At 26.9% G+C, this 20160-nt stretch overlaps 1 protein-coding gene across 1 annotated transcript; it reads right to left on the bottom strand.

Moving 5' to 3' along the window:
- Nucleotides 1–3105: 3105 nt before the first annotated feature.
- On the bottom strand, nt 3106–8031 carry LOC122522782 (proclotting enzyme). Its single transcript, XM_043644062.1, has 6 exons — nt 7979–8031; nt 7791–7912; nt 6590–6794; nt 6241–6485; nt 3499–3659; nt 3106–3289 (listed from the first exon to the last, which is right to left on the bottom strand). Exons 1-6 carry the CDS (start codon nt 8029–8031, stop codon nt 3128–3130), a joined length of 948 nt encoding a protein of 315 aa, XP_043499997.1. The 3' UTR covers nt 3106–3127.
- Between the last annotated feature and the right edge of the window lie 12129 nt (nt 8032–20160).

Here is a 20160-nt window from a genome sequence, read left to right as displayed (position 1 = left end):
ACCGTTTTCGAAGAAACGGTAGTAGAAATTTCGCAAAAGTGGCCTCATGTCTCTGATATCGCCGGATCGATTCCTCGACAGGGAAAATTTTTTTTTTTTGTCTTTTTTTATTTTTTATTTTCGTTATTGTAAAGTATGTTTATAATTCATTTTATTATTTTTTTCTAGAGTATCTTTTATTAATTTTTTAAGGAATATAATAAAAAAAAGAGTGAATGTCTATAATAAAGCGTGTGAAGTTTCTTCTTTTTGCCAACGTTATTATTTTATTAAGAAATCAACAGTATTACGCAAGCTATATAACTAATAATTATAAATTAAATAATAGAATAACAGACAATAAAAAAAAAAATTAATTTTTGTACGTGCCTGGAATGATACATTTTTCAGAATGATATTCGACGTATAGACACACAAAACATAAACAAATAACGAATAGCGTAAGTAACAAATAAAGTAAATAACAAAAATAACATAAATAACATAAATTAATCTTTTAGCGTGCCTGAAACGATACATTTTTTAGAATACTGTTCGTCGTACAAACACATAAAACATTAATTTTGTCGACATACACTATATTTTATAAATGCAGGCTTCCCATACGTACACGGGGATTTCAAATCTTCTACAGGAAAATAGATTTGGTTCAAATTTAAAGAAACTTAATAATTCTGGAAAATTTTTCGGCGCTGTGAAAATAAATATAGATATGACAACAAACAGAATATTAAAGCCATAAAAATCTTGGGAAAAAACACGCACAAGGCTTGTCGACTAGATTGTTAGATATTGATAATCAATCATAAAACTTTTATCTATGTTTATTTAAGAGAAAGTCGGTCTTCGCTACATGTATGTACACAAGATCTACCGCATCCAAAGAATTCTTTAAACTATTCAAAGACGGTCGAGGAGCCAGTCACTGTAATTTGACCAAACACCACGCTCAATCTTCAATTATTAATAACTGTACTTGTATCTTTTTTATTTATAATCAATACAGACCAAACCGAATTAAATTTATGTTTTGTGTGTCTGTACGACGAATATCATTCTGAAAAATGTATCATTCCAGGCACGTACAAAAATTAATTTTTGTTTTTTATTGTCTGTTATTCTATTATTTAATTTATAATTATTAGTTATATAGCTTGCGTAATACTGTTGATTTCTTAATAAAATAATAACGTTGGCAAAAAGAAGAAACTTCACACGCTTTATTATAGACATTCACTCTTTTTTTATTATATTCCTTAAAAAATTAATAAAAAATACTCTAGAAAAAAAATAATAAAATGAATTATAAACATACTTTACAATAACGAAAATAAAAAATAAAAAAAGACAAAAAAAAAAAATTTTCCCTGTCGAGGAATCGATCCGGCGATCTCAGAGACATGAGGCCACTTTTGCGAAATTTCTACTACCGTTTCTTCGAAAACGGTTAAATATCTAGTTTTTTACAACGAATATTCTCATGAACTACTACAACTGTGTAAAGTTTGAAAAAAATCTGATAGGGGTCGATCTGACCATCCCCTTGTCAGTAGTATAATCCCTTGCATGATCGATCCAGCACCCTGTTAGATTGGTACACAAGTGTTTACGAACAGTACTGTAGAAATTAGAACGACTATCCTGTTGAAAGATAATATTAGGAAAATCTTTCTCTAGTTGAGGCATAAGCCATTCTGTTAATATGTCCAGGTAGGTGAAGCCAGTGATTGTTGACTTGGCAAACAAGAAAGATCCATAAACTTTGCGTCTGTTATCGCATAAAATATTCAAGTACGTGAATACAGATACATACACAACTTAGGAACAACAAACTTACAACGGTCGTCAGTCATTGTATCCATTATGCATCGTGTATGTCAGTTCACAAACGAATAAATCAGCTTTACTTTTGGACCATTCTTTTTGAATAATCCTGTATTATCTACTTGTCAGATAGCTCAAAAAGATAGAGAAAGATAAATAAATAAATACGTAAAAAAATATCTATATATGTATACACGGGCTAAAAATACAAACAAATAAAAACATATATATTATATGTGTGTGTATGTATGTATTTACGAAAAAAATAGATTATACGTGTCTGTCTCTGAGGAAAATTAGACGGCATTAGAAAAATTGATGTTCAGCAAGCAATTTCTAGTAAGGAGAGGCTGGGCCTTTCGCGATTATATTAGACAAAAAAAAATAACATTCAAAAGAGAGAGAGAGAGAGAGAGAGAGAGAGAGAGAGTGTTTGTGTGTGCTTGTGGTACGTAGAAGTATACGTATGAAAGAAAGGAAGTAAATAAGACATATATATAAACTGTGTACGAGAATTAGTATGTATGTAAGTAAGTAATATTTTATGTGATGGGAGAACGTGTTGTTGGTCAGGCAATGACGCGCGTTTGAAAAGTCAATCGTTTCTTGGCTTTTTGTTCATGAGAAACGTGACAAGAGGAAGTGAGAAAGCGTGCTTATCGTGTATATTGAGTATATATTGGTCATAAGAAATAAAAATTATATTTATGTTCATTTCCTTTGAATGATGTAATAATTGATATATTCCAAAAATAAAATTTAAATCGTTTTCAGGAGTATTTCGTTTAATCTGTCGAAATAAAATATAATGGAACCTTCAATATCCGACAATTTAGTATTCAAATATTCTATTATCCCGAACATTATGTGTACACTTTCCTACTTATGTTATCTACTACAAAACAAATATCCGAGACCAGGTATATTTTTTGTATAATATTATATTTTTCATATCTTTTTATATTACATTTATTACTATAATATTCATATTACAAACATATTAATCTTTTCTTCTTATTGTATCGTTTTTTCTAATTATTATTATATCATTTTTTCTGAATACACACTTAAAATCATGATACAAATTAGTGTACTACTGTATAAAAATTCATTCATCCAAACAGTTATGCCTTCCTATTAATTCGAATAATGGAGATTCTACTTATATGAAAATAAATAAGAAAACATTTACATGGTTCATTGCTAACTAACACATTAAAAAATAATTATCATTGATCTGATTCACATGGGACAATAAATTAATTGTTTATTATCTATGAATACAATTTTGAAGGAGATTTTATTAAAATACTGCATTCGCAAATATCCAATCGAGATAAAAGTTTACCCGAGTATAAATTCCAGGATTGTTAGGCTCACCACAACGTATACCCCAGGAAACTATTCCAATGTTCACCCATCTGCCATTACCTAGTTGATGAACCAAAGGACCACCGGAATCTCCCTAATAAAAAGAAAGGAGAAAAAGAAATAACAAGAAAAATATATAACGTAAGTCAAATATCTAAAAACTTTTTATATCCATGTATATTTAAATCTCAATCCGTAAAGTTCAAAGTTCAGTTTGAAAAATAAATTGACGTTAGTGTCTGGGTTACGTCTCACCCGTTCGATTTCCTGTACTTTCGATTATGTAAGTCTTTTTATCCTTACCTGACAAGCGTCACGACCTCCTTCATAAGCGCCTGCGCACATAGTAGCCCTCGTGACACGTTGAGTAAAGCTCCTAGAGCACATTTCTTGCGGCCATATCGGTACTGCAACCTCCATCAGAACGGTACTAGCTGGTCCACCATAATACTGCGATCCCCAGCCTGTTTAACACATTCAAGACCGACAACATAATCATTTCTACGTTATTTCAAATTCTTTAGCTGAATATCAGTGGCGTACAGTGACTCCCAAAAATATTCGAAGATTCAAATAAAGTGAAAATTATCGCTTCATAGTTAAATTGCTTATAACCAGAGTTGGGTAAAACACTATATTAAATAGTAAATAATAAATAAATATTTTATTTTACATCATGCAAGTATATTTGACAATAAAATAATTTTTTTCATTGCCAAAATTATTTAAATTAATATTTCAAATTGTGTTTTATTCAAAATACATGGTAAACTGAAAGCAAATGGACAATAAATGATAAGATTTATTTTAAAATTACGTGAAAAACTATATTGATTAATAGAATTAAATTTAAAAAAACAATTATATTACAGTTAAAATTAAAATTTATTTTATACAATAATACAATACAAAAACACTGAAAATTTTATCAAAAAATAAAACACCTTAACATATAAAAATAAAATAAATCTTATTTTATCACACACACACACACACACACACATACACATTTACTGTCCACCTACTTCTGATTCATCCTGTATATTGTACTAAAAATATGTGTGCTAATGTTTGGATTATTATATAATAAATATATAATATTTATATATACATATATAAATATTATGAATTCTTACGTTATCTTGTTTTACATTACGTTAATCACTTTTACAATTTATCTTCAGGCTAAAAACTGTTTAAAATAAAATCCTTTCATTTTATTTTATACTTTAAATAAATAAAAATTTTGAAAAATTTTAGATTAATAATTAAAATTTAAATTAAAAGTTTTCAAAAAACATTTCAAATTTCAGTTTGTTAATCATTATAAAAATGAAATATTTATTTTATGTTTCAGTTTAAAATTATCAAAATAAAATATTAGATTTATTGAAATTTTCTTTTTTATTGGAAATACCATTTTATTTGAATTGTGAAGTATCTACTGTTAAAAATAATATTTAAAATATTAGTGAGACGTAACTCTAACGGTAATTTTAACATTAAATATTAAATTAAAATTCTTAATTTGTTTTTTCAAGTTCGTTTAATCGTTAGAATACTCAGTTTTATAAAATGTGTTTGTTAAATTTGTTATATAGTAGTATTTCCTTAAATATTACCCAGCACTGTTTATAAAATAATATTTGTTCTGGTTATTGTTTTTATTATTTTTGGCGAACATATACAATTTATTTTAAAAATTTACCTATATTTTATAATAAAAATTATTCAAAGAAATAATTTGTTACTTCATTTCCTCACAAGGAGTTCAAAATTTGATATTCATTGACAGCGTTACAAATATAAATCTTTACTTAAAACATATTTAAAAACAACTTAAATCGAAGTGCTAAAAAATAGGGATTAATAATAGTTAAACGTTTATCAAGACAACTAAGTACGTATTTTACAAGAGTTCTTATTAAATAAATGCCCTAAAAATTTGTATTCCAAAGCACAATCATTAAACCTAATTCCCACTACAAATTTATAATATGAATTAGATAGAAAAATTTAGAAGATATTAATTTTTCCAATATTGGAAATAAAACTAAGACTAGAAAATGATTGAGCAATATAAAAATAGAATATATTTTTTAATTATAAATAATATGCCAAACTGATGAAGACTTCGTTCTAGAAGAAAATGATTACTCAATAAAGTATAAAAATTATTTTCTAAATATTAAATTACATTAAATAAATGATAAATGGAAATTTTATGGATAATTTTGATGACCGAAAACGTAACAATATATCGTTTAATAATTTAAAAAATAAATTGCATATGTTTAATAAGATTAATAATTGATTGCTAAAAACAATATAACCATAGTGATTTCTTTAAAAATATTCGAAATATGAAACTATCCAGTTTGTTATGCTGCAGTATCCGAAAAGTTTTGAGAGACACTGTAATCTTACATTATTTCAAAATCTTTTGTAAATATTGATAATGTAGTTCTGATACAACCCTGACGCAACCCTAACATTGAATATCAAATTTTAATACATAATTTGTTTATTTAATTTTGTTTTATTGCTAGAACATTTAGTTTTATTATATATTTATGTTAAACTATTTATAAATAGTAGTATTATTTTTTTTAATTTAGTAATAATGTTTTATATTTTAAATTATTTCATGCGATATCCAACAAGACATTTTGTGAATGTATTAAGAAACAAATTATATCATAAATGCGTAAATTACATTAACTCTTTTGCACTTAGGAATTATTACAACATTTCTTTCCATCAACTTAATAATTATAAATATAATTTATCATAAAATACTTAGGATAACTTTCTAATTGAAAAATATAAACCATTAAAATTAATCATACAGGTATATATTAGTTTATAAAAAAAAACATTTCATAATATATGCTCATACCAGGTGTTGTAATATTCTAAAAAGAAAAAGTTATCTGAATAAATGTTCCTGTAAAAACGATGCTTTTACATTCCTAGTGCAAAATGAAGTTAAAAAATAGACGTATTTCAGATTAAATTGTTAAATCATACGAGGATTATGCTAACCAGTAACAAAAGCAGTCTTGTTTTCAAAGGTTTGATCGATTGGCGGTAAACAGATTGGCCAAATGTAACTGTTGAAAGGCGTAGGTCGATGTATCTTGATAATAGCAATATCGTTTTCATAAGTGGTTGAATCAAAATCCCGATGTACTCTAATTTCTACAACTGCAAAATCCAACTCTCTGGTTTCATCGGTTCTGGTAAAATCGTATTCACCCAATCTAACACGGATGTCTCGTGTCTTGAAACTGATAAAGGAGAAGAGTATCGTCATAAATCTCACCTAGTCGAGTAACAGTAACTGACTGGACTCGTGGCAAGATTTTTCTTCTTCACGACATTCACGACTTACTTTCGAACGCAATGGGCAGCTGTGAGTATGTGTCTGTCCGTGATGAGAACACCTCCGCAATACTGAACCGCGTCTTTTCTAAGTAATGCTGCCATCCAAGGCCATTCGCGAGGATCAGCCGGTCGTCCACCTACGAGTCTAGTACCACTTTTAATGTTCGTTCCACATCCTCTATGTTCTCTACCTTTTCTTCTCTCTTCACTATCTTTAAATGATAAACTTAAATTCTAGGTAAATTTGTAAATAGCTGTAATAGAAATTCTTAAATATTCTTAAATATATTTATTAATAATTTTTATTTCGTAGAGGAAATTTATACTACATAAATTTTAGATATTTCTATTTATTGAATAAGTATTTTATTCAATAAATAATCAATATAAATAAAATTTTTCTTAATATTTTTAACAGATAGATTTTTAACGATAAATATAGGTTATGTTATGGTTAGATTAAGATTGTTTAATATACACAGTTTTAATATGCATTTCTATTTTTTCCATTAGTATTTTGTAAAATAAATAATATGATGTATCTATATGTATATATCTGTATTAATATAATATACTATAACATATATATATATATATATATATCAAAAATATATTGTATAATAAATTAATAAAATATTCTAAACTTTCTATATATATACGATATAACGATAACCCTGATGGTAGTAAATTGTCACCCACATGTTATTTAAACTGAATAAAGAAAAAGAACTTTACCTAATGTCCACGGACAAATTGTAAAGCAGAAAATGAATATAATAAAATAATAGTTAAATAAAAGATAATAAATATGAATTGTGCATTATATAATACATACACATATATATTATTACACATATATACATATATATATGTAAATACTGTTATTTGATAATAGTATGATTGATAATATATTATTATAAATACTGACAATCTATTTACAAACTGACACTTCTTTATAAATTAGTATTGATTTTTCTAAATTTTTTCTGAATATTGTTTAATAAAGAACACTTTTACTTCATATTGATTTTATAATATATATACTGACCCAATAAATAGAATTCTTTTTATAAATTACCATATTATTTTATCACAATATTATCATTTATTATGTCAAACTGTCCTTGTTTTCTCCAAGGAAAACAAATAAAAAAGTAAAAAAAAAATAAAATATGGACTTTCAAACTTTTCACACTTTGTATCTCTACCTGGACTATTTCCCTTTTCGGTATAGAAATTTGCTACTGCGGGTAATGGAACAACCAAACTATCCACGAGTGACAAACTAGATGAACTTGGTGATTCATTCGAGCAACAAATTCTAAGTTGCCTACGAAAAATATTTTTTTCAATGAGAAAGTTGAAGTTAAGGAAGTTTTGAGAAGCAAAAACTTACGTGCTATTAAAAATACATGTATAATTTAAAAATTGATTCAAATTTAAGTGCATATTGTTGTGTACGCATTCGTTAATTTGTTTACATTGACCTTCTTTTTTAGTTAATGTCAAACAGGCTTGGGAGATTTTGTAAATCTGAAACAAGTAAAAAAATTTGTTTCTTTGCTATACATTCTGTATTAATTACATTATACGTGATACCGTATAAATAAAAGTTTAACCTTCTTTTCAGGGTAATCTTGATCGTTTACATATTTTCTTCGAAAATTTGTATATATAAGTGTGTTGATCAGTTCTCCATTCGGATCTTAAAATAATATGTTGCATTAGTATTAGGTTAGTACAAAAAACTTTTAGAATTGAGTGACAGAAAAAGAAAACCAGTATAAATAGTATTTTTTTTTTAATTTCAGATAACTGTCTAACTACAAACTAGACTTTTAAGTTATTAGAATTTTTTGAATTTTAAATTTTTTATTGTCTACTGTGTAATGTACTATCTTACATTTTTTTAAAATGTTGATTATAAACATTCTTCAGTTTGCAGTTATGCACTTATCTCAAATTTTTTAAAATTGTTACTTGTATTCCTATCCTTTTCAGCCACTCAATTGTTTATAATTTGTATAAATTTAATAATAAAATGAATAATAATCTTTTTAATATCTACAAATCGACAAATTATTTCATTTTGAAGTTAAGTAAAAAATTTCTTCGTATTTTCTTGGTAGATGACTTTAAGAACGCATAACTTGTTTAAAATTATTAGGATATTGCAATATTTAGGTGCGTTTGAAATGTCATAAACTAATTAAACAAAAAAGTTGTGATATTTGTTAATTTAGTCATAAGTTTGTTATGTCATAATGTTTTGTTAATTTTCTGTACCGTATTGAGAAACAATTGATTAAACTATTATAATCAATATAGTTGCTAATAAATATATATATATATAAACAATTATAATCAACTTCAACAATAACTGAATAATAACATTATTCATGATTAAATTACGATACAGAATCGAAAAAGAGTTCTTTAACATAAAAAAACACTTCAAATAACCCTTCAGTGTTTAGATTCTCCAAATTTTTCTTTATCGAGAAAACATGTTCTCTCAAAACAGTGTTGAAACATTTACACTTCCAACAAATTTGTGATGCCTGCATTCAATTGATTTCCAATTCTTTATTTTTTGTTTTTACTCGATTTGAATAAATTTAAAAGTCGTATTTGAAAGAATTTCTATGCCAAAGCTTTTTGCCTTTTTATACAACAACATTGTTGCGTCAATGTTGTGCAATCGAATCTAATGCATAAATTATTGGGCACTTGCTTGCATTAAACTTGGATGCGGTTCAACCAATTTTTATTCGATTAAAGACATACGATTAAACTGTTCGTTTAGTTAGACAAAAATCTTCGGTACAAAATTAACCAATAAATTGTTGATTAGAGTTTCTCAATTTGTTCAATATTTTTAAAAAACAGGATACTTACACGTAAGATTTTTTTGATCGATAGGAAGGCAGTGATTACTTCGAATGACAAACAGGAGCATCGTTAATGACGTTGAACCGAAGATCTTCTTTAAATTTGACATCTTAAACACTCGTTTTCTGATCGTTGTCGTTGGAAGTGTTCAACGATGGTTGTAAGAATTTAAACGATGTCGAAGAAGAAGATAGCAAAGCACCGAACGCACTAGTGAACCACGAACGACAACACTATAATATCAGTAAACCCAAGCTTAAATAGTAATGCCTCTAATATATGCAACCAGTTATACATAGAAACATTCTTTTTTGCTAAGTTTCAGGGGTACCCAAAGATATTAATTTTTGTAATAAAATAAATTCTAATTTTTCTTTTTTAATAAACATTATAATTATGCAAGTAATTATGATAGTAGATTGAGTTAAACAAATTTTTAAATTAATTTTTTGATTCATTTTATAATATAAATAGTTTTAATATAAAATAACTCTTTGAATATCAATTTTTTTTAATTTTTTAACGTAATTTATTGTTATAATTATTGGCACAAGTATTTCAGGTATTAATGTTAAAATACGAAAAAATATTGAAAAATATAGAAACATTGTTTGGTTTTACATAAAAAATGATTATTGTCAGTTTAATAATAACAAGGATGTATTAAGGTAAAGTTACATAGTGTAAGAGTTTTAACGAATTTTAATTATGACAAAAATTTGATTTATGGAATGAACTTTGAAAATATTTAAATAGTTTCAAAATGTTGATTGCTGTGCTCGCGAAAATGATTAATCAAACGATTAAATTTATATGCAAACCTAATCACGCATAATATAATCTATATGATTAGTGGAATTTATTAAGACTATGAATATATTTACAAGCTAGTGAAATTTAAATATTACAAAGTTCGGAATTAAGTAATATTAGTTCTAAAAACAAATCCGCCCACTTTGATATTGAAGCGAAGTTAAAGATCAATATTGATGGAATATTTATAAAATCAATACATATAAATTTACTGAAATTTTTTTTCTTTTTTCCAGAAATCCTTACTTTGAAATTTTAAATAGTACCCTTCCTTTGTTAAAAACCGGGTTATAAAAATTTGCATGCCTAAAAACGTAAACAAAATTGAATTTTTTTACAGATACCTAAGGTAGAGAACGTAAAAATAGAACTTTTATAAATATTGCTTTTGTACTTTGCCCTCGATATTTATTTTACTTCAAAATTAAAATAACTAAAATTAGGGAATATTATTTAGAATATATTCTATAAATATTTATTTTTTCTTTCTTTCTTAATATATAGGTTAAGATATTCATTTATTTTAATTACTATTACTTTACCCTCTATTGGGCCATGTAACTTTCAAATCATATACTAATATATCGATATTGTATTAATTATAATAATTTAATGTCTTTTCACAAAATAGCGTATAGGTATTGTTATAGAATATCTTCTTATTAACGAGTAATATTTTTTATAATGGTTATCAGGTCTAACCTGAAATTTCAAAGTTTTTTGTAAGTTTTTTCCAGATAAATTATAAAAGAAACCATCTTATGCAATTATCGTTATTTATTATTTTATTAATATTTATAAAATATAAAAAAGCGTACATAATGGTTCTTCGTAATTATATCAATAATATATTATATTTTTGCATGTCACCTATCATTTTTTTGGTGAATTCTCATCAGATGAGGAAACTTTAGAACCACAAAAAATTATTCAGCAATGAGTATCGTACACGAAAAATAGTTTTCATCATTCTTAGAAAGGAGGAATGTCTTGAAGACTCCAAACCACCCAACTCGCCTATTACCAAGTTTCGAAAAATATTTAATAATGAAATTATAAATACTATAGTTAGGTGCAAAGAGGTTCAAAAAAGAAATACTTGAAATGCAACGTAAATTCATGTTTAACGCCAAGCGCAAACCGTTTTATGGGATTCTTTGATTAAACTTGTATACTTACAAGTACAAACGTTGTAAGTCGTTATTACTTTAAAGTTATAATATGGATTCATTATAATAAACTCGTTGAAACTGTTGTATTCATTGTTAATCTGTATTCATAGGTTGATATTTGATAATTTAATGTGACAAATTTTTGTAAAGACAAAAGAACAATTCGGCCCATAAAGGATTATAATCGAACGTTAAGAATATACTTTATAAATATTAATTAGAAATTTCTCTTTCAATATTTAAATTAACATATATATATTCACATTTCAAGTTATAAATTACTCTAAAAATCTAATATTCTTTCGGTTATATATAAATATTTATTTCAAAGATCTTTTTTATCTAAAAAGGAAGCTTACTTACTTTCAATTCAAAATAATTACAAATCGAAAGGTATAACATTGATGATAACAAGTTTGAAAATGATCACATTGTATTATATAATATGACAACGAAAGATAAAACGAAAATGAGCATACCGTAACTTGAGAAATATTCGATTCCATTTGACGTTTCATTAACCGCGCTCGAAGCGCGCCGACTTTTCTTGTCGTTAAAGCGGAACGTTATAAGAGTTATATAAAGAGAAAAAGAAAAAAGAAGAAGAAAAAAATATATACACATATACATAGGGGATATACATGGATAAAAGAAGAAAGACGGAGAAAGAAGAGAAACGAGTCGAGTTGAAAAGAAAAATATAGGAGGAGACGAGAAAGAGCCATTCGTGCTCGAACACGTAGTACCTAACGTATAAATCTATCGAGTCTTCTGTTTTCTTTTCTAAACGGACATCACCCACATACCTGTTCAGTTCATTGCCTCCTCTTAAAGTCTCATGCGCTTAGAACGCTGCGTTCAAGCTCTTACTTCACAGATATACGTATAGAATCTCCCGCTTAACCCCCCAACCCCCTATTCCATTTCATCCTTCTCCTACTCATTCTCCTCCTAATCCTGCTACTGCTTCTGCTGCTGCTGCTGCTTGTGCTTGTGTTTGTGCTGCTGCTCTTCCTCTTTCTCCTCTACTGTCCTATATTTCTTTATTCTAACAGAATATGTGCGGATTAACAGAAATCTAAAAAAAGAACATTAGTGAAAAACAAATGTGAACATTGGTAACGTATTATTAGGAAACTTAACACGTTGTATGCGAGACACGTACTAATACAGTAACTCCCAAAAATAATTTGACATTATAGCATGACCAACTTTATGGATTCATATTTCGATTATTTTTTTTATACAGCAATCAATTTGGTTATTGTTTTTAGCTATAAGTCATTTCTTAAATTTGATAAACGTATATTCCCTTTATTAGAAAATAAGAGATACATTTTTAAACAATTTATATAAACAATTTATATAAACATGTAATTTTAATTTGTAACTAAAAGTTATCGTAAATTAACAAATGGTAGTAAGCAAACATTTGTTTCTACTTAAGGGAAAAGTTTTGTATTTTTAGTGAAATAAAGTAACACTTGCTGTTTTTAAGAAATGAGGGATTTTGGTGAAAGTAATGTTGGATTGCAAAGAAGGAATACTAAATCGAAGCAATTAACTGATAATAAGCGTAATGGTGTATTACAAAAGCTGTTACAACTGAAGAAACGCCAACAGCAGAAGCATGGTATTTTAATAAGATTTCAACTGATTTTAGAGTAAATTGTTTGACTGTGGCTAAAATTTGGTACGCGGTTTAAAAAACATACAATGAAGATAAAATCTTTTCAGATGATCCTTTAAATAAAAAAAATTCGGGAAAAAATGAAAGCTTATTCTGAAAATTTAGCTAAAATTAAAAGTGTCCCTTTAAGGAGAGAAAGGATTTTAAGCGCAAATATTTTACCGTTAAACCTATTCTAACAGATAAAATGATTTAAACGATCTGGATTTAGGATTTTTCCATTCTATACTGTTTTTGCAACAAAGTTTTTCCCAATACAATTGATGAACTCATAGAATGAGGTAAAATAACGTAGGAGAATAAGGTAAAATTTCGTTATGAAGGATAGTTACAAGCGATTTTAGTATGTTCCCAATTAGTCCTAAATAAGGTCAAGTTCCATTTCAATTAAGAATACTTTTTTTTAAATACTTTATTTAAAAGAACAACATCCAAGTTAACAGTAATCCGAGAACTAAATATTATTGAAAAACTAAAATATATATAATTTTATATAATAATAATTTATTTTATTCGGAAACTTAATACAATATTTAAAAAATTTGAAGTTTTTATACCTCCTACTTAAGCTTCTGTTAAGATTCATCTAAGTTTCTGAACAAATTTAAATCTTCTCTACATGTTTAAATACGAATTCTTAATATATTTAAAATAATATATTAGTGGAAAACTATTTTATATAATACATAGTAGTAACATGTCTTATGAAGAAATTTAAAGCAATATTTGAAAAATTTGAAAGCAATATTTCTAAAATTTTCAGTTTCTACACTTTCCATCTCAGCTATCCTTCAAAAAATTTAATTTTTTTTTACGTGTGAAGATACGGATGTCTATAACCTTTAAAATGATGTATCACCAGATAAATAAAGATGCTACTGAAAATTTCAAAGTAAAGATATCTAAAAGTTTTAAAAGAATAGCAAAAAAAAAATACTTGAGAAGTTTCCAAATATTAGTCTTATAAATATTTGTATACATATTACTGGTAAAAATTAGTTGTAACAATTGACAATTAGATGAGGTCGGTTGCGTTATCTGGTTTGTGTCGTCTGTGAAAAATTGTCATCACCCACATGCACGGTACGTCGTTCTCGCCCATATAGAGGCCGTCTGACCATTTCGCTCTTGTAACACAACATTTACCGTTAGGTTAGATAAGTAAGTACTTCCTAACCTACGTTTCAATTAGTTGAAAGCAACCAGAAAAGATACCATTCAATGAAATCATCTAATTGTAAGTTCTATTTAAGACAGGATGTAGAATCCTTTAACTTCCTTGGTCCAAATTAAGAAAAATAAAAAATAACAAAACAAAATTTTCTCAAGTCATAAATTTTCTGATTAAAAAAAAATATTACAATACCAAATGAATTTAAAAAAAATATAACCAAAAAATTAAGTACTACATAAAAATCTCAATATTATTTCAGGAAAAATATGTAAAAAATTGTAGTTTGTTTTGTATTAATTATGCGGCCGTACGGGCCTCAAGTTGAAAAGTACTGATTTAAGATTTATCTTGAAGATATATTTCTATTGGAATCTCACTCGATCGTTAGATATCAGAGAAGAGAACGCATGAACGCAAGTATACTTAAGAAGTTCATGGGGACTGAGAAAGAGAAAGAGATAAGGAGAAATCCGTTGAGATCGCGATTGAGGGCAGAGCTGGGGGCATTACCATTTAAGGCACCCCATATATATCCCTTGACTTCGACTCTCTTTGCTTCTCTCATTTGGCAAGTATATATGTATTTATGTATGCATATGTATGTATATGTATGTATATATGTGAGAATATATAATCGTAAAGACTCTGTTCGTAAGCTAACGAAACGTACCTTTTTTGTACTTTCCATTCCTTTCCTCTCAACCCGAATGTTACAGCGAGGACAACTTGAACGAGTAAGATCGTGAGGCTACCATGAAAATGAACACAGCGATTAACATCTCATATGAATTAACGAGTATTGAGATAAAAAGAGAACCAGGGGAAAAAGAAACTTTTATTTGTTTAAATAATTAGTCAACCCTCCTATTAAGTGATTTATTGCTATTGCATTATATGGAAAGTGTGTTAGAATTACTACAAATTAATAAATATCAGAATTAGTAAAAATCAGATTAATTTGTAGAATGTTATATGGAAAACGTAACGCAAAATGTCCATTAAACAAATAACTGATGTTTATCAAGAACCGTTTCTAGACAGATTGATTCAGTCGTCATATAATATATATAATATACTACTTTTATCAAACTTATCAAAATTATGTAAAGATCAAATACTTTGGTATCTCATATTCCTATCTTCTTCTCTATTTTAATATTTGACAAAACAATTTCAAAGTAAGTTTTACAGAATTGACGTTGTCGAGAAATGTGTATTTCTAGCAAGACAATAAGCCCAAGCATGCGATAGCAATTATAAGAAAATGGCTAGTGTAAAATATACTGCATTTGTTATATATATATATATATATATATAACTCAATGAAGTTTGAAAATTAACTTCAACGAATATTTCTCGGCGAAAATAACTTCGAAAGATATATTAAAATAAAATATTTTATAAATACGGAATTCTATCCAATCCGTTTAACGGATTAGTTAATGCACAGCATGCATTATTATCTCAAGGCCGTAATTGAAGCCAAGAAAGATCCAATTAAATATTAATATAAAATAAAATAAGTAATTAATGTTGTCTGAATATTTTAATAACCCTGTTTGGATGTATTATTGCAATGAATAATTCATAACTTTAACAAATATTATCCCTATTCATCTCAAATTTCGTATGTATTATAATCTCAAAGTTGTTTCTTATAGTTATTGCATCATTACTTTCACAATTTAAATCAAACATACGTATTTTTATTATTTGAAATTTCAATAATGAGCGTTAAAATACTTTTGTGAGCTACTGTATATACGTAGTATTTCAAAATAAATAGACATTACTCAGGGGTGCTTTCAATACGTTAAAATAAAAAAAATCAATTTGTATAATCATATGTTCGATATGACTTTCTTTTTGAATTATATTATTTTATATGTTTTGTATATGTGTTTTAAAAATAGTTTACTACTATCAGTAATAAAAGACGAAGATTAGAACCATTGCAAATAATTAGATATGAAAGATTGAAATAAAACCAAAACTTTTCCATATACTACCTAATTTTTATATTCTATATAAAAACAATAAAGTTACAGGAATATTTTTGTAAATCGTACAAAGGACAAAGCAAATAGCATAAATGAGATGTAACAGTAGAAAATTGGAATAGACATTGAGAAGTAAGAGAGGAAAGAAGTTGCAACTTATATGAGAAGGAGTTTACTCGAAATTTAGAACATCTAACAAGGAAATTGGAAGTGATGTTAGTTTGAGAAAAATAGTAAGCGGAAGTAAGGATAGATAAAGTATAGATTGGTTAAAAAATGTTACAAAGAAAAATAGAAGAAAAAAAGGAGATTGTAAATATGCAATATAAGATTCGAGGCCTAAGAAACAATAAATATTAGATTATGGGAGGACAATTACAGAAGAACCATACGAAGGAGTGATTATAGGTGTTAACATGAATGGAAAGAATGAATAAATAAGATATAATAGGAATTGCAAAACAAGTTTAATTTGTGGGAGTGAAGTTTAATAAATACTAATATTATTATTATGATGAAACAAGTATTATATAAAAAAGATGTCAATTATTGGGTCAGTATTTGTAAACAATTTTTGTTAATATTTAAAATACGTGATCAATACCTATATAATTTAATATTACATCTATATAATATATATAATTTATTATTACAATTGAATATAAATTTTTATATCGATTTATAAAAAAACTGTTAGTATTAATAATAAAATATCAATATAATATATTGTGTATTGATGAGTAACACTGACGTAACTCTGACGTAATTCTGTTGTATCCCTAACACAATCCCAACACGATTATGACGCAATCTTGTCTCTATTAAGAATATTGACTATCTATTTATAATACTTATGAATATTATTTATATTGAACAGAAGAATTATGTATATATTGAGCATTTTACAGAACACGACAATAAATGTTTACAAATACTGCCCAAATAAATAAAAGTAGAAAATTAAAAGAATAATAATGAAATAACGAGTTTAACATTAACACCTACCACAATGGTTCAAATGACCCCTTTTAAACTTATTGTTAGCGACAAGTACGCGTAAGATTTTTACGACATTGTTAAAATTTATTGAATGTTATATTTCACTTTTAGTTTGACCATTTCATGTTATAATGCTATTTTATGAGTCAAAAATTCTTATTGTTTAAATGGTCTTTGTTATATTGCATAAATTTTTTCTTATACATACATAGTAAAATATATGACTTTTTGAAGATGGATCATTTGGATCGTGTTGATAAAAATAGGTATACGTGAAGCATCTGGACATTTAAATAACTTTATTTATGAATTTATAATAAAAAATTAGTTAATAATATAAACAACAACAATTTTTCAAAGATTTGTGTAAAATTGATTGGTATAGGAATATTTCCAAACTAACTTTATTAATATTTAATTTAAAATACTAATTAAAACAATGTTGGCAAATAGTAGCCAACTCTAATCCCTTAATCCTTAATTAATAAACTATAATCCTAAATTTTTAAACCCTTTTTTTTGTTACTCTATAAATATATTACATGGAAAATTATTAATAAAATTAGTTTCGTATAGTTTCATTCATTAAAACTACGCCCATGGTTTCACGCTCGTTTGTTTTAAATGCATAATGTCTGCATTTGAAAAACTTAGCCCGAATACGGTCTTGTTTTCGCGTCCCATCGAAAGGAGATCTCGTCGTAATACCCTCCTCTTGTAATTTGCACACCGTTCCACCTGGCGACGCGCTATTCTTTATTACCTCGGCCCTTCTCTCTTTTTAACAAATTTACGTCCGGCACCCCTTACCACTCGACGTCTTTTCTCACGTCTTCGAACCTTTAACCGACAGTGGTGCTTCGACCATGCCAAAAACCACTTGCATATTTATGAAAACGGAATCACTAATAAGAAGGATAAGTTATCCAGGTTTTGTATTTTTTTCTTTCTCTTATCTCCTTAAACTTTTAGTTTTACAATTGTAATTTTTACTTCCTTTTACAGTCCCTTGTTTTTTCTGTTTAAATTTTATTTTTTCGTCTATAAAATTTAAGTCGGCAAACTTTAATTGGATTAGAAGTAGAGTAATCCGAGTATTTTAAAAGAAAAAAATTATATTTTATTTGCATACCTTGGCTAGCTTCTCAGGCAAATAAAAAATATAAATTTAATAAATTTAAAGTTTTACTTGTAATTATTATATTAGGTGGTTAAATTTATTCTCGCTGTTTACTAATACAAGTTAGTAGTTGTGCTGCTTCGATATGACCGTAAATGATTGTTAGTGTATATGAAAATACTGTTAATTACCCGTAATAATCAGTATGTTATATTAGGTCCGGTTTCGTGCCCAAAAAAGAGTATTTATGAAAAATAATACTTTTCTACTTTCATTTTAAGAAATCTGTCGCCGAAAGTCATAATTTGTTAGTAAAGGGTTATGGGGAACATGCTCTATCTAAAACAATTAGCAGAGATTAATTTGCAATTAGATGATTGAAAGATAACAATTAACGTCAATGAAAAATAACGCCCTAGTCAAATGAAAAAGTTTCAATATGAAAATTAAAGGAATTACTGAAAAAAGATTCATGTCAAACGCTCAAAGGGTTATCCAAAACACTAAATGTCGATAGGTTAACCATTAGCAAACGTTTAAAAGCAATAGGAATGATCAGGATGGTAGGACAATACTTTGAATAAAATATAATGTATCTCTCTCTTCGCGCGTGCACATTTTATTGAAACAAAGATTGGTTTTTTTTTTTTGAAAAAGTGAGAATGAATTCAATCACCCAATAGATTACACGCATTATCATTGACAATAGTATGATAATAAGAGAAATTCGGAAGTGAACAGGAAGCAGTGTTTCCTGTCTCATGTGAACAGAAAAAAAACTTAAGACGTAGATAATGGAGAGCGATTACTATTAGAAGAGTTACATTTCTAGATAATAGATAAAACCGATTTTCCTAAAAGTAAAGCTACGGGAAATGTTGTCTTTTCTTTTGTCGAGTTGTGATGAATGAGTTGAGTGCATGAGAGTGTATAAAAATAAGAAATGTAAAAATATTTATTGGTTTTTTTTTTATGGCATCCGAAAAAACACCTAAAATTCGTGCGTCTAAACCAGAATATTCCCAAAAGTAAGATGTTTAAAGTAGCATAAAATACGACGATTATATAGTGATTTAGATAATTATAGACATTTACGATTTTATCCTATTTTTCTTTATCAAACTATATCTTTAAATAAATATGTATATAGTAATATATATATATTATCTTTTCTCTTTTCTTGAATTTTCAAGAAAAGCTATTATTAAATAAATAATAATTATAAATAAAACTTACAATATAGTTTTCATTTTACTATCGGTATAATGATTTTCATAATTATTTTTAATGTGATGATTAAATTCTCTTCATATGACGATCTTCTATAAACTGGCTAAACAAATTTTCGAAATTTTTATTATAAATTATATAGCCACTGTATGTAATTATCTACTTCTTTATTATTATTATTAAATAAATATTAACGCTTAAATTATTTATAAGATATTAATATGCAACTTTTTAACATAACTCTGACTTGTATTGACGCTATTTCAATATTACTAATGCTATTTTTAAATATTAAAATGCACCCTGTCGTACGATCCGTTAAGATCGTAGAATCTTAGCGTATATTCAAAATGCGCGCCTCAATCATTTAGGGAATATCGAAGCGATTATATTCATGCTTCTAGTTATTCAGAGAATATCGAAATGTTGTTATTCGCGCCTCCCCACTCTTCAAACCGTTGCCAAGCACGCCTTGCTAAGTCCATTAG

This window comes from Polistes fuscatus, unplaced genomic scaffold (genome assembly GCF_010416935.1).
Source record: "Polistes fuscatus isolate 324 unplaced genomic scaffold, CU_Pfus_HIC Scaffold1, whole genome shotgun sequence".
NCBI classification, from domain to species: domain Eukaryota; kingdom Metazoa; phylum Arthropoda; class Insecta; order Hymenoptera; family Vespidae; genus Polistes; species Polistes fuscatus.
This window is presented reverse-complemented; position numbering and strand designations above follow the sequence as displayed.